General features: G+C 37.6%; 3 protein-coding genes across 4 annotated transcripts; all 3 read left to right on the top strand.

Annotated features, from left to right (window-relative positions):
• On the top strand, positions 216-7,581 carry LOC105169803 (RNA-binding protein 39). Of its 2 annotated transcripts, XM_011090324.2 has the most exons (14): positions 216-364; positions 640-1,277; positions 2,283-2,364; positions 2,457-2,513; positions 2,804-2,859; positions 3,514-3,736; positions 3,884-3,970; positions 4,171-4,245; positions 5,441-5,524; positions 5,902-5,966; positions 6,045-6,213; positions 6,286-6,374; positions 6,979-7,093; positions 7,198-7,581. In XM_011090324.2, the coding sequence occupies exons 2-14, from the start codon at positions 688-690 to the stop codon at positions 7,240-7,242; spliced, it is 1,737 nt and encodes a 578-aa protein (XP_011088626.1). In that variant the 5' UTR covers positions 216-364; positions 640-687; the 3' UTR covers positions 7,243-7,581. The 2 variants fall into 2 exon arrangements, with proteins under 2 accessions (XP_011088626.1, XP_011088625.1); XM_011090323.2 differs by having other exon boundaries at positions 5,902-6,213.
• On the top strand, positions 8,176-10,853 carry LOC105169922 (FAD-dependent urate hydroxylase-like). Its single transcript, XM_020696067.1, is given in 7 exon segments — positions 8,176-8,627; positions 8,909-9,055; positions 9,181-9,234; positions 9,329-9,515; positions 9,585-9,813; positions 9,911-10,107; positions 10,109-10,853. Coding segments are annotated over 7 exon segments (1,155 nt in total). The 5' UTR covers positions 8,176-8,553; the 3' UTR covers positions 10,376-10,853.
• LOC105169802 (probable 26S proteasome non-ATPase regulatory subunit 3) lies at positions 10,709-14,894 on the top strand. The gene is made up of 10 exons (XM_011090322.2): positions 10,709-10,853; positions 10,949-11,029; positions 11,130-11,223; positions 11,599-11,789; positions 12,348-12,485; positions 12,579-12,715; positions 12,925-12,979; positions 13,051-13,161; positions 13,430-13,669; positions 14,081-14,894. Exons 3-10 carry the CDS (start codon positions 11,142-11,144, stop codon positions 14,591-14,593), a joined length of 1,467 nt encoding a protein of 488 aa, XP_011088624.1. The 5' UTR covers positions 10,709-10,853; positions 10,949-11,029; positions 11,130-11,141; the 3' UTR covers positions 14,594-14,894.

Here is a 15,196-nt window from a genome sequence, read left to right as displayed (position 1 = left end):
ATAGGTTTTCAATGCGGCAGAGCAACAATATTAATACTTTGAAAGTTTGATATTTGGTTAAATTAGGCACGAAACTTTGGGTGAATTATTAAATTAAAAGAAAATGTTAAAAGAATTCACATGTTCCCTAGTAAAAAATGATGTATGGGGTTGGGCTAAACGCTTATAGGAAAGACTCCATTTTAATTAACTGGGAGGGATGTATATGAGCCCATTATCAAAGCCCATCGCGTGGAGCCTCACTTCTTTTGTCCAACGTTTATCGCTCGCGCTTTCGCCATTTTTTTGTTAAAAATGTTTTTTGAACGTTAGATTGGTTACACGCTCGTCCACTTCGGCTTTCGGAAGAATCGGGGTCTTCTTTGTAAGTATATTTTTGAACCTTAAACCCTAGTTTCCACTTCTGTTGTTATTACTCATTAAGCAGCTGAAATCTGGTGTTGGTTAATTGTACATGAAATCCTTAGGGTTTGGGATTTGTTTCTCGTCTATCTTTCTCTACGCGGAAGCAATAGCTATAAATTTGACAACTAAGAGCTTCGGCATAGTTGGGAATGAATGAGCGAATAAGTAGTTGTTAATTGAATGAAAATATATCTTTGATATTCTGATTTGTGGTGGTTTGATTGGTTGCTACAGGTTTTTGCGGAGTTTCTTCTGAGTTATTTGGTTCACAGTTTTCATAGGATGGATTTTGATGAGTATGAATATCTGGAGAATACAGTGGAAAATCCGGAACTTAAGAAGTTGGAAGATAAGGCAAATGAGGTAATTGAGCATGAAGAGAAAGATAGGAGTCGGAGTTCAAAGCACAGAGGTGATGATGATGCTGATGACTTGGAACGGCTGTCAAAGCGGTCGAGGTCAAGGAAAGAGTCTCATGACCATGACAAAGATAGGAGCTCTCGCTATGGCTCATCTTCTAGAGATAGGGAGAAAGGGGAGAGAGACAGACATATTAGTAGTCGGGAGCTTCGAGACAGGGACAAGGAGCACGGAACTGGAAAGGAGAGAAATAGGGACAGGGATAGAGATAGGGAAAAAGAGAGGGATAGTGACAAGAAAGGGGTTGGTAGCAGAGAGAGGAGAGAACGTGAATCTGAAAGGGAGAGAAACAAGGAAGAGGAACGAGAGAGGTCAAAGCGAAGCAGGAGCTACTCAGAAAGGAATCATGATGACCAGGGAAGAGAAAAAACTAGGGACATGGAAATCATTGATAGTGATTATAAAGAAAGGCGAAGAGAAAGGAAATTCGGAGATCGAGCCCATGAAAGCAGGTAAGCTTCGCCTGTTCTTTCTGTATGCAAAGAATTAATGTGGGCAGATTAACTGAAATTGCTTATTAATGTATGGTTTTATTTGTCTGAACGATTTTGCTGCTTATATATTGTATTAGTCGATTAACTCTTGGTATTCATCTTTATACATAGTTTATGAAAGTGGTGCTAATTTCAGGAATGCATTGAGATGATTAAATGAATGGGTCTCTAAAATAGCATTAGTGATGAGCAATTATTTTAAGATGATTTGTGATGGATTAGTAGGTCTAGAAATTGGAGCAATGTATAATGGGATTTGGGAGTTGGTACCCCAAGAAATTACAGTAGTATGTGTAGAGCTTTTCAGCTTGGGTGTGATTTAGAAATAGAACCGCTGGTACTTTATGTGGTTTTTATTCTAATCAATTGGGCAAGGAGGATTTTCAAGGTGTTTCTGTTTGAGAATGGCCGTGGAATGGTGGCATCTTTGGTGATTGTGCTCTCTGTGTCTTGCTACTACTTGTCTAGAATTGATGTTTTGTCATTCTATGATAATAAAGTTGTTCTTTAATATGGTGGTGTAAAATGTACAATTAGGTTTGCCATAGAGGGACCAGCCTGTTGTTTGTTCAATGCCTGAAGTTTTTCAGTGTTCACATTTCTCTTAATTGCGAGTTTTTTCCCAGGTTGGTCTCAATTCTTTAATATCAAGATGTTTCTTGCTTTGACCAAATGCTAGTTAGTACAGAATATTGACTTATGGAGTTGCCTGCAGGGTTATGATCTTGGGTTTGGCTCTTTTAAGCATACGGGAGAGAATTTTGCTTCCTTGTGGAACTATTGTCTTTTCTGAATGTGGAATTTTCCACACTATTGATTTATTTTCAAGGAGCAACACATTAACTCCAATTTTACTGCACAGATGGTCAAGGCTGCTGATCATGGCTTAATAAGCAAGACCATTTTGTGTTATTGTGGGGTAGAATAATGTTTTAGCTTTTATATTTGTTTCTTCTTCTGCAGAAGATACAAAGAGAAAAAAGAAGATGTGGTGGAGCCAGAAGCTGATCCTGAACGAGATCAGAGAACAGTTTTTGCTTATCAGGTATTTGAACTACTAAATAATATCTTCTTGCTTAATTTTATTTCCTTGCATCTGGAGGTCTTGTGACCCTTTGCTGTTTCAAATTTCCATAGATTACCTTAAAGGCAGGTGAACGAGATGTATACGAGTTCTTCTCCAGAGCTGGCAAGGTTGACCTACATATTCTTATGTCATCTTATGTGTTCTTTGTGATTTGTGACTTGAGTTCCTACAGTTTCTCGCATTTGTGAAATGTATGTTGCATGATTACACAGTTGAATCTTGACTTTGTTATTACTTCTCTTTAAAGTTAATCAAATGTTGATGTTGGATTCACAAGTGTACCTTTTATAGGTGCTGCACTGCCTTTCTCATGATAAATGCCATTAATGATTGCTTTCTTTAAGTACCTTAATAAGTATGTCTTAAGAGGTTAATAATGCTTTGTTGTTAATTTTAGGTCAGAGATGTAAAGCTTATAATGGATCGCAATACCAGACGCTCCAAAGGGGTTGGGTAATTATCTCTTTCTAGACAGAAGCTGATATAAATATCATCTGTTCCTGGTTTATTTGTGTGGAATACAAGTACAGTTTCAGTTGCGGAGGGCAACTATAGTTTTGTCGTTTCTCTATTTCTCAAAATTCTGTAATCAGGCTAAAGGTTCTTCAATTGGATGTTTTAAAATCCCAGAAATACTTTTTCTTGGTGGTGGTTGTGTCATTAGTTCTGTTTATCATCTATGAGTGTGAAATTATCTCTGCATGTAAATGGCAGTTGTTAAGATCTAATGTTCACAAGCTGTTCTGAACTTCTGACATATCACTGTGGGTTTAACATTGAAGTTGAAAGCCACGGAGATAAATTAGAAGATTTGACAAAATTAGTTGGGAATATTGTTAAGAACTCTGGGTTCTGGATTTTACCCTGGAGTTGGGATTGTATCTTATTTAGGCTTTTAAATTTATCTCGAGTACACAACAAAGAGTCCTGATGACATTTTTCTTTAAGCTGAGATCATTAACAACTTATGCCTTTTCAAATTTCAATTGTTTGAAAACTGTCTGTTCACAGCTTCTGTATGCTACGTTGTGAATTGGGTCTGGTTAGGTGTTACTATTTTGTTGTCTAATTCTATTGCTGATGTTCTGACTTTATTTCATTCCACAGATATATTGAATTTTATGATGTAATGTCAGTTCCTATGGCAATAGCTCTCTCTGGTCAGCCTCTTCTTGGTCAGCCTGTCATGGTTAAGCCATCAGAAGCTGAAAAGAATCTCGTTCAGTCTACATCTGGAGGAGGTGGGCTTACTGGCCCATACTCAGGGGGAGCGAGAAGGCTGTATGTTGGTAATCTGCCAGTTGCTATCAAAGAAGATCAGCTTCGCCAGGTGGGAAATGTCAATTCTTATGCTTAAACTCGAGATCAAGAGATGCTAATATGTTTCTTTCTTGGTGTTTCAGTAATGATTGTGATTCCTTGTAAGACCTTTCTGTTCTGGCAACTAATAGATTCAAACGTTCCTATTCTGGTGTAGGTTTTTGAATCTTTTGGAACAGTTGAGCTGGTCCAGATGCCGAGTGAACCGGGAACTGGGAATTGCAAAGGTTATGCTTTTATACAGGTGAATTTTGTGTTTGTTATAATATCAGATTCAGTGAGACTCCTAGGACAGGTTTATAGCTGGTTGTTGCAGGTGCAAGGAATAGATATCATAGTAAAGGAATATACTCTTTGACATTGATCTTACGCACTTGTATTTATAAAGACCTTGTCTGACTTTTGGGGATGAAAATGTGTTTCCAACATCTGTTTTCATGGCAGTTTGCACGTCTTGAAGATGCAAAGGCTGCTCAGAATTTAAATGGGCAACTGGAGATCGCAGGTCGTGTGATCAAGGTAAAGTGACTTTCTTGTTTTCCTCGTCATGCATAGTCACATTGTTTAGGCGAGCATTCTGTTGGCAGATGCATAAAAGTTGTGTTAGTTGTTTCTGTTCTGCTGTGAGAAAAAAGGTAATGCTGCACGTGAAGTCATTCTACCACTTTTTTGGTAGTTTGTTCAATGCAAAGTTACAGAGTCTGTGTTCCTTCTGTACATTTTTTGGGCATTGTTGTTCTCAGTTGCCATACATCAGTTGATGCCTTTGATTCTGACTTTCTTCTATAATAAAGGGATGAAGACATGAAAGTTTTCTCAACAATACAACTCCAGTTAGTATAAGTCTGACTCATTTGGTTGTGTTCCATCAATAATTTTCCACCTGCTTGTTCTTCTAAAATGAATGTCTATACAGAATCACAATTTTCTGGTGTATTTTCTTCCTTTGTAATGTTGAGACAATTGGAAACCATCTGTCATTTTGCTCTTGGTGATGGTATTTGATTAACTACTGGAGCACTTCCCTATTTTAGCAGTAATGCAATTGAGTAAAGGGATTTGAAGACTTGAAGTCAACTTAGAAAGATTGAATTAATCTTTTTCTGCTATATATGTGTTCTAGATCAAAAGCTACTATCCCAATGACACCGAGTTGATTTCTGTTAAATTAGTTTAGCTTGTTGATTAATCATTGGAGCATCCATAGTTGTAATGTGAAATTTTGGTCTCCTATGGGCCATGTTGGATTATTTGGCGTTCAGATTCTTTAGGATTCCTTATCTAAATTCATTGTTTGTGCTTTGTGATATTAAAGGTCTCTCACCTTCGAGTATATTCTTTTATGTAATATCACCTTTTGATTTGTTATAGTTTGTCTTTGATTTTGCTGTTGCTGAGAGTGTTAATTGCATAATGTTTATGTATGTTGAGAAACTTGGACAAAACATCAGGTCAAGTTGCTAAGTTTATGTCAGATTGTAATAATGAATCAACCAAAGTTTTGATGTCCCAGGTTTTCAGCATTTCACATACTGACATGACTTGTTAGTGTTACAAATGAAGTATATCTCAGTATCTTTCGTGTTGCATTTTCTTCTATTCGTTCTGCCGGCTTGCTAGGTGTATGAATAGACAGTTAGCTGCTTCCATGGAAATGCTTGTGGTAGAGAAACTCATGTCAGGATCCCTGCTCATGTGGATTTTTCATTTGTAGGTGTCTGCTGTCACAGATCAGGTAGGAATGCAAGATGCAGGGGCAAATATTGCTGATTTTGATGATGATGACGGCACTGGCTTGGTTAGACATTTATACCATGTCCTTGGTTCATGTACTCTCTTTGTTTTCTGATATATTCCTTGTGAACATATTTTCTTTTATATGAGATTGTTTTATCTGTCACTAAGACATGAAGATCTGGATTTCAAACATATTGTCTTTTGTCATTCCTCCTCCATCCACCAAATGTTGATATTTGGGAGCTTCAATCAATTTACTTTTCTGGTTCTTCCATAATACTGTCTTTTGCTGTGAATCTCTTTTATGCGTAATTTGAGTTGTTTCTTTCTTTTATGTTCCTTCCGACCTTTCTGGATTCACTTTATTAATTCTTTGTCATATGCTTTTTGCATCTGTACCCACTTAAAATTCTGATCTTCATTCTCGTCGATTGGCAGTCATTGAATGCACACTCTCGAGCACTTCTTATGCAGAAATTGGATCGCACTGGCACTGCTTCAAGGTTCAATACCTTTCTGTTTGCAGCCTTTCTGGATTTTCATGCTAATATTTCTCTTACATCAGTTTTCACCTTTTGCAGCTTCACTGATTCATCAGCAGCAGTTCTTGGACAAATTTCCGTTCCAGTGTTACCTGGGTTGGCGGATGCAGCTCTGTCTATACCTGCACTTACTGGTCCTCCCATGGATACTATTGGTGCTCCCAGTGAATGTTTATTGCTGAAAAACATGTTTGATCCAAACTCAGAGGTTAGTAGAGGAAATCCTGTTTGATATTCCTATTCTACCGCTGTTTGGAGTCAAGATACATTTTCATTGCAGGCCGAACCAGATTTTGATCTTGATATCAAGGACGATGTCCAGGAAGAATGTTCAAAATTTGGTAGATTAAAGCATATCTATGTTGAGAAGTAAGTTCATATCCTATTTTAACGCTCAAGGGGTCACTGTTGCGCTTGTTTATTGTAGTCTCTTGTGACACTGATGCGATGAGTTATTGAACTTCTCATAGCATCCCTCATTTGTTTTGTGTCTTTTGAGATTGTCCTGAGGTTTCCGTCTATTTGCTCCTTTCTAAACAAGTTGTCATTTGCATCTGATGTTAAATGATTTGCAAGATCAGGGACTTTATTTTGCAATAATTTGTTAGGTAAGTAGATTGATATGGCTGTTTAACGTTTAAAAGTCCCTTTTTTTCTGGGCAAACCTACTTTTTTGCAATCTAGTATCGTACCAGTGATGTTTTTGTTGTCTTTTTTCTCCAACTTGGAGGAGAAGGGGTTAATCCTTTTGTGGTTGTTTGCCTGTGTTGTACCGATGTATTTTTGTTCACTTTGTGTCGGATGAAAGCATGAATTTTGGTCTGTCCTAGGTAGATTCTTGGAAATAGAAAATGATTATGAAACTAGTTGTTTTCCATACATGTGAATTACTTTTGAAGTTTCATATTGAGTATTGGGCACTTAGCCTGTGATGAGAGTGTAAATTCGGCTGACAGCTTTTATTGGCAATTAGGAACTCTGCTGGTTTTGTATACCTGCGTTTTGAAAATGCTGAATCCGCAATTGCCGCACAACGTGCACTTCATGGTAGGTGGTTTGCTGGAAAGATGATTACTGCAACATTCATGGTAATGTCCTTTTCCTTTTAACTCTAAAAATGTGTTGTAGATTGTTCTGGAATTTTGGGATGGAACAGAATGTATCATCACAAACTTTTATTGTTATCATGCAGCTTCACCATAATTATGAGGCTAAATTTCCTGATAGCAGCGGCTAGGAAGTCTGCGGTGGGAGATGGGTTGCTAAAGAACTTGCTTACACACCTTCCTCAATTTTGATTTGTTGGGTTGGGATGAATTTCGGCACGAGATGTTGCTAAAGAACTTGCTTACACACCTTCCTCAATTTTGATTTGTTGGGTTGGGATGAATTTCGGCACTACATCTCGTGCGCATGATTTCTGGATGTAATTTGAGCGTGGGTGCTAACACTCTAGATGGCTGAGAGTCATGGCAAACTCTCTTCTGCCATAAAGAGAGTTGTGATGTATGTGACGAAATTTATGATTCTGGTTAATTTGTTAACTTCTGAAAAGTCAAATGTACCATAAGCCCCATATCTATGGTCTTCAATTTTTCATTCTGTATTTGGATGAATGCTCCCATTTAGGCTCTTAATATATGATTATTTTGACATATGTATAGCCTTAGATTTTCACTATTAAAATCTTGGACAACGTAGCGTTATTAAAAATTCAAATAGTGAAATGTAATTGGAAGCCCAAAACCTCAAGAAAGATGGTGTCGTTATGGCATTTTATGGAGATACTATTGGAGTTGGAAGCTCTACCTTTGCCGTTTATTTCAAATACCTTATTCTGTCTTTCTGTGTATAGAGTTGTGCAGTTATTATACTGAAAAATAGGACGACTCTATTTCCAGCCCTCATTATTCCTCCTTTCCATCAATCAGAGCTTTCTCTTTCTTTCATCCTTTTCCACGTGATTATTGCGTCCACTGATGTGTCTTCATGAAAACCTGCCAAGTGTCTTCATTTTGGCAGGTAGGAGGAAGAATCATGTGGATAAGAAAACTGTAGCGAAAGAGAGAAGAGAATTGATTGGTGTTTATCAAGAAAATTGTAACTTAATTGGTTCATTCTTAAACAAGTACAAATTAAATAATCTCAAGCGAAAACATAGTTACACAAATTTTCAGGACGCAATGCTCAAACAATTCGATGGATATAATATGAACTTCATGCATAGATTGTAGTACAGTTTTGTGTTAAGTAGTGGCACCAGCAACTCTTCAACTCCATTATCTTGATTGCTCAACTCCGACGAGGTATAATTATGACTTAACAACGGAACATCTAATCTATGTTATGTTTGTTAGATGAGCCATTTTTAGTAGTAAGATTCTTTCTCTACTTCCATGCCAGCAGTAAATACTAATTAAGGAACCCTTGGTGGTGGTTGGATTCTCTGTGGGAATTATGTCCCTTTTCCTTTTTCTTTTAAGTTTGTCGTGTTTTGTTTGCATTGATTATCATGATTTAATGTTCCATAACCATTCCAAGATTAGTGATGGAAGTTATACAAGAAATAGTGATTGTTGGTGCTGGAATTGCTGGCCTTACAACCTCTTTAGGACTTCACAGGTACTTTACTCACTCTTTTCTCCGTACCTCTTTTTCTCTTCCGTAATTCTACATCTTACACGATATGGTTTTAGTAATACATATGACAGTTGGGCAAAGTGGTGATATCTATAAATCTTTACCTTAGCAATGTTTTGCTGATTACTGATTATCTGCGTGGACTGTTTTTGAACTATTCTTTTCCCTTTTTCGTGTTTCTTCTTGCTAAAATATGTCTAAGCGAGTTTACACAAAGTGAATGAGAAAAAAGGAAGAAAAAAATGTTTTTTTTGTTTTTGTAGATTGGGAGTTCGGAGTTTGGTATTGGAGTCGGCCGACACATTGAGGACCGATGGATTTGCCTTTGCATTATGGACTAATGCTTGGAAGGCATTGGATGCCATTGGTATTGGACACAATCTGCGTCAGAAACACAACCAACTCACTAGGTATCTATTTCTCTTGTGTTTCTTCATCAAAACAGCTTCTAATTCACAATAAGATTTTTAAGGTTATTCTTTGTCAGAGTTGAAACTAAAGCAGCTCTTACAAAATGCCTGTTTTTGTTTTGCAGACTAGTGAGTACATCAGTGATTTCTGGGCTACCGACAGCAGAACTGTCTCTTGAGTGAGTTTGATATGGATGGATTCTCCGAGGAAATTGCATTTTAAAGGTGATAAATATTTGTAATGTTGGCCTTAGGAGCTTAAGTTTGAGTCAGACTGTTAGTATGTGGATGCAGGGGCAATCATGAAGTCCGGCGTATTAATAGGAAGGTGCTGATTGAATCCTTAAGGAACGAACTTCCTGAAGGAACGATCAGATATTCGTCCAAAGTCGTGTCAATTCAGGATTCTGGTTTCTTCAACACAATTCATCTGGCTGACGGAACTGTTCTTAAAACTAAGGTAATAAATTGACCAGAGTTACTCTATACGTATTATCTATGCTCTGACCTACCAATTCTTATATATAAGGTGTTGATTGGGCATGACGGAGTAATCTCGGTGGTGGCCAAATTTCTAGGCTTTAGTAAACCATCATCTGCGGGGCGAGCATCCATAAGGGGCTACTTAGATTGTGAGAATGGCCAAGGTTTTGAGCCTAAGTTCCTTCAGTTTTTCGGAAATGGCGTCAGATATGGTGTCACTCCATGTGATGACCATGGTGTTTACTGGTTTTTCACGTATATACCCTCTGCCCAAGGTGCTTATCGTTTCTCCTAGGTTACCTAGCCTGGTTGGTCTTAGTAACTTGACTTCGTTGTATACCTCTTGATAACGATGTGAAAATATCAGTGCAGACAAAGGCGTAGAAGAAGATCCAGCTAAGATGAAGCAATTTGTACTGAGCAAGCTCGGTAATACCTCCAACAAGGTCAGGAATATCTTTGAACAAACAGATTTGAACAGTATGATATGGTCCCAGTTAAAATTTAGACAAGCATGGGAGTTGCTTTGGGGAAATATCAGTAAAGACAAGGTGTGTCTAGCCGGAGACGTCCCTACACCCTGTGACACCAGATATCGGCCAAGGCGGTTGTTCAGCACTGGAGGATGGTGTGGTTTTGGCCAGGGTTTTAGCCAAAGCAGTGACACAGAAGCCGAGTGTGGGCGTACAAGACAATGCTGAAGAAATCAAGCAGGAGAGGATGAAGATGGGGTTGGAAAAGTATGCGAAAGAGAGATGGAGATGTAGTATAGCTTATATGGTTGGCTTTATACAGCAGAGACGGATTTTTGGCTGCCATTTTGTTGAAGATGTCTGATTCTGATTGTGGCAGCAGCATTGCTGATTATTGAATCTTATTCTTATGTAACATACAGGTCTTGTTTGATCAAATTATATTCTTTTGCCAATTTAGTTCCCATCTGACATTATTACCTCATTTAACCAACATACATATACATCGCTGACAGATGACAGATACAAGTTTCTTTGCTTGCTTCATTTTTGTTTGTGTTTTAGGGTTTTACTTTGTGTAATTGCCTATTTTTTCGTATCATTTTATTGGAGAAAGAAGTGTAATAAAAGATAAAAGAGTGTGGAGTAGTGCATAAGAAACATAGGAAAAATGACTATATTGCCCACATCGCTTCTTCATCCTGATATTCCCAGGTTTGGGGTAGTCACTCTACTCATTCTCTTTTACTGCCTGCTTGGAGAAAGAGACCCCCAAAAGCGAACAACTCCTTCAATTCTAGGGTTTATCTTCGAAATTCTCACACTGATTCATCCAATCTGAGGTTCCGATTCTTCTTCACCTTTTCCTTCTCCGCGAAATCTACTTCAATTCTTCCTTCTTTGTTTTTCGTCTATGAAATTTTCTTCTGACTTGCAGCGAAAGAAAGTAATCGACTAGCTTTTCATATCGGTCCAGATCAATTGTTTTCTCAAGAATAATTTCTTCCCTCGATTTCTGGTAATAATGAATCAGATTTCGTAAATCTAAGCGAACGGAAATGGAGTTTCCAGCTCTTATTTGGGTGTTTTATGTGTCGAATATTGCGTTTATTTCTCAGATTTTGGCGAAAATGACCCAAGATGTTGAGATGAAGGAGCAGCACCCTGCCCCCTCCAATTCCCTCTCGTCCACCTCTCCATCTACTCTTCAGCGTGAGTGATTAATTCTTTTGCGTAGATAAATTTATTTCAATTAGGACTATGGATTTTTATGAAGAAAAAATGAGCTAAAATTCTAATAATTCGTTTGATTAAATTGATTTTGAATGAAAACACGTAGGAAATGGCAGCATTATGAAAAGCTATAATAATTATGAGAGATATTTACCAAATGATGCATCTCTTTTTTCTTTTTTTTTTTCTGTAATACTGGAATACGTTTGAAAAGGTTGTAAATCTTGATGCATATGTAGTATTGAAGCAAATTGGTCCCGTTGCTTTCTTATTTCACTTTGCTTGGTTTAATCCCGAATCTGACCTGAGAGTTAGCTTCTTTGGGGTGTCATTTTTGTGCGTTTGGTATATCAGATTTGAAGGACATAGCTGCATTGATTGAGACGGGAGCTTACACACGAGAGGTTCGGAGGATTGTGAGGGCTATTCGGTGGACAATTCAGTTGAGGAAGAAGCTAAAGGCTTCTGTGCTTCCTGCATTTCTCAATTTTGTGCTTGTGCCTGGATCTGATGCGCATTCTCGCATGTCTTCGTATGTTCCGAAGGTAAGAAAATCAGACATTTAAGTGAATTGTTGAATTCATTATGCAAATTGTAATATTCAGATTGATTGATAGGGTGAAGGATTGCTTGGTTTGACTTATGTCTATTGATCTACCAGATACATGAATTTGTGTAGTATCTGTTATATTAATTGATTATTTTGTGCTGTAAAAGAAGTTAGTGCTGTTTAAGTGGAAGAAATTATGGCATAAACACAGAATATTGAGTTATTCCATTCTTGCAAGACCATACTTCAGTTTTACTTCATGTTCTGCTTTTCTATTTGTTGCATTTTGAAGTTTGGACATGTTACCATCATTACTTGAAGAAAATAAAAAACCGAAGACTAGATATCTTGGTCCTGTGCTTTAGATTCCATTGTTTATAAATCCATTGAATCCATGTGTTTAGAAAATTGCAGTCACTCTTGTGTGGAAAGTTGACTAAATGGTTTAGCAGTTGACATTGTGTGGGAGTTGTCTTGTCAAATAATGTAGAAGTCCATGGGGGTTTTATTTATAGATAAATCATCATTTTATGAGCTGCATTGATGTTTGTAGGAGGATGAGCATGATATGGAAGTTGATACCGCAACATCTGCTGCGCAAGCTCCTGCAAAGCATTCCTTGCCAGAACTTGAGATTTATTGCTATTTGCTAATTCTAATATTTCTGATTGATCAGAAGAGATACAGTGAGGTATAAGTGTATGATTAAATTTCCAGAGAGGCTTGCTATTTTAACTGATGTTTGATCATTTGTGACCTATTGATAATTCTTCTGAACTTTCAGGCTAAGGCTTGTTCTTCAGCTAGTATTGCTCGTTTAAGGAACCTCAATAGAAGAACTGTTGATGTCCTAGCATCCAGGCTCTATTTTTACTACTCTTTAAGCTATGAACTTACTGGTGATCTTGCTGAAATACGAGGGTATGCATATCTGCTGTAGTTTGAATTGCTTGCAACAGCAACAATGAGTTGATCCTTGTTTGATGCATGGATTTTGGATTGAAATTTTTCTTAATCCATTTATGCTCAAGGGAACAATAAACCGGAATATGTATCTCATTTTTCTGTTAAGTGGGTCTTCTTGTGAAATTACAATTTCGTATCTAATAGAAACAAGTTTTTTCAAACAGTAATCTACTTGCTTTGCACCGGACTGCAACTTTGCGCCATGACGAGTTGGGACAGGTTGGTCTGTTATCTAACAAGCAACTAGTTTATTATCTGGTAGTGGTTTTTCTGATTGATGACATTTGCAGGAAACTCTTCTGAATCTGTTGCTGAGGAATTACCTCCACTACAACTTATATGATCAAGCAGAGAAACTGAGATCAAAGGCTCCTCGTTTTGAAGCTCACTCGAATCAACAGGCAAATTTCAAGACACTTTGCCCATTATTTTATGTTTTCAAATGTTTATTGTAGATCATTTTATAAAATCTCTGCACTGCTTCTTGGTGGTTTTCGTTTCAAGCATTTACCAACCCCCTCCCCTCTCTCTCCTTCTTTCTCTCGTTTTTTTTCGTTTTAGAATTTTTTACTGGTTGTTGTGTTGGTGTTGGCACAATATATGTGAAGCTGTATATTGAAGGTTATGTTTCTACAATCTGGTTGTGCTGAATCTTCTTATCCTCTGCAGTTTTGTCGCTACCTGTTTTACCTTGGAAAGATCAGGACAATTCAGTTAGAGTATACTGATGCAAAAGAGTCCCTACTCCAAGCAGCCAGGAAAGCACCTGTTTCTGCTCTTGGTTTCCGAGTTCAGTGCAACAAATGGGCTGTGATTGTCCGCTTACTGCTTGGGGAGATTCCAGAAAGAACTGTTTTTATGCAGAAAGGGATGGAAAAAGCGCTGAGGCCATACTTTGAGCTTACAAATGTGAGTATAAGACTGTTAAAGCTTATAATATCTACAGACCATCTGGCAATAATCTCACCTTTATCCTAATATTTTATGTTTACCTGGAGCATATGCACGTAGTTTTTGTTTATCGCCCTTGTGAACAGACACTTGGGAGAATATTTAGGAGAAAAAGTGAGGACCAGGTCAAATTATTCTTTTCTATTCTATTCTTAAATAATTTATTAAGCCTAAAAATATTTGGGTCATTCGGGTGGGACGTGCTGAACATATAAGCTAATGTCTGCTTTAGTACTTATCTAGATATGAGAGTTTCTATCATCTAATCCGAGAGAAATTGCTGCAATTTGACACTGGTTTCTCCCTGAAACAGCAATTCATAAATTGGAGATTTTACGAGTATTAACTAATTTTACATGTGGGTTTCAGGCTGTTAGAATTGGAGATTTGGAGCTTTTCAAAGCAGTTGCTGAGAAATTTGCCACCACTTTCAGTTCTGACCGAACTAACAATTTAATTGTTAGGCTACGTCACAATGTCATTAGGACAGGCTTACGCAACATTAGTATCTCATACTCCAGAATCTCACTAGCTGATGTTGCTAAGAAGTTGAGACTGGATTCTGCAAATCCTGTTGCTGATGCTGAAAGTATTGTATCCAAAGCAATTCGAGATGGTGCAATTGATGCTACATTAGATCATGCTAATGGATGGATGGTATCGAAGGAGACGGGGGATATTTACTCTACAAATGAGCCGCAGATTGCTTTTAACTCAAGAATAGCCTTCTGCCTAAATATGCACAATGAAGCAGTTCGCGCCCTCCGTTTTCCACCTAATTCCCATAAGGAAAAGGAAAGTGCAGAGAAGAGAAGAGAAAGACAGCAACAAGAGCAAGAGCTTGCCAAACATATAGCTGAGGAGGAGGAGGATGAGTTCTGATGATAAGAGGAGCATGGCTGCGTATGACTCTCTTAAAGTTGCACCAGAATTATCAACTTTCGTGCAAGAATTTTTCAATTCGACAGACTAATGGGCTGTTTGTTCTCTGTAGCTTTTTGCATTTTACTACTCGGTGTTATATCAGGTTCCTGTTTTAGGCTCAAAGCGTTTGTTGGCAACTTTTATTGAGCTGATTACAGTTATATGAGGTCATAAATTACTTTGATTCTTGCACTGCACAAGAAAAGCAAAATATTTATACCGATGTTTGGGTTATTCAACAGCTGTTAATTGAGTGCTATTCTTTGTTAGTGTTTGTAAGTTTGCTCTGCATATGTTTGAACCATTAAGGATAAAATTAAATTGAATAAATAATAATCAGAATATACAATAAAAGTGGAGCTGAATTCTTTATATTGCAATATAGGTCGTATGGTTAAGATTATCGAAGGTGAACAAGATTTGCTAGATCAATTTACCTTGGCAGTTGTTTGGTCACGGAGACCAGAGGTGGAGCCCTTGCATCCATAAATGGGATGATTTAAAACCTAAGTAACGAATCCATGGAGAACAATCTGTATTGGCTACCCATATGTGATTTCC

This window comes from Sesamum indicum, linkage group LG8, assembly GCF_000512975.1.
Source record: "Sesamum indicum cultivar Zhongzhi No. 13 linkage group LG8, S_indicum_v1.0, whole genome shotgun sequence".
Taxonomy (NCBI): domain Eukaryota; kingdom Viridiplantae; phylum Streptophyta; class Magnoliopsida; order Lamiales; family Pedaliaceae; genus Sesamum; species Sesamum indicum.
Note: the sequence above shows the minus strand (reverse complement) of the source record. Positions and strands in the feature narration are given on the sequence as shown.

Bases quoted from the DNA above. Each gene is read 5' to 3' on its own strand.
- LOC105169803 (XM_011090323.2), top strand. From the start codon at position 688: ATGGATTTTGATGAGTATGAATATCTGGAGAATACAGTGGAAAATCCG. The intron at 2,365-2,456 runs GTATTTGAACTA...AAATTTCCATAG, and splicing joins GAACAGTTTTTGCTTATCAG to ATTACCTTAAAGGCAGGTGA. The intron at 4,246-5,440 runs GTAAAGTGACTT...TTTCATTTGTAG, and splicing joins TCGCAGGTCGTGTGATCAAG to GTGTCTGCTGTCACAGATCA.
- LOC105169802 (XM_011090322.2), top strand. From the start codon at position 11,142: ATGACCCAAGATGTTGAGATGAAGGAGCAGCACCCTGCCCCCTCCAAT. The intron at 11,224-11,598 runs GTGAGTGATTAA...TTGGTATATCAG, and splicing joins CTCTCCATCTACTCTTCAGC to ATTTGAAGGACATAGCTGCA. The intron at 11,790-12,347 runs GTAAGAAAATCA...TGATGTTTGTAG, and splicing joins TGTCTTCGTATGTTCCGAAG to GAGGATGAGCATGATATGGA.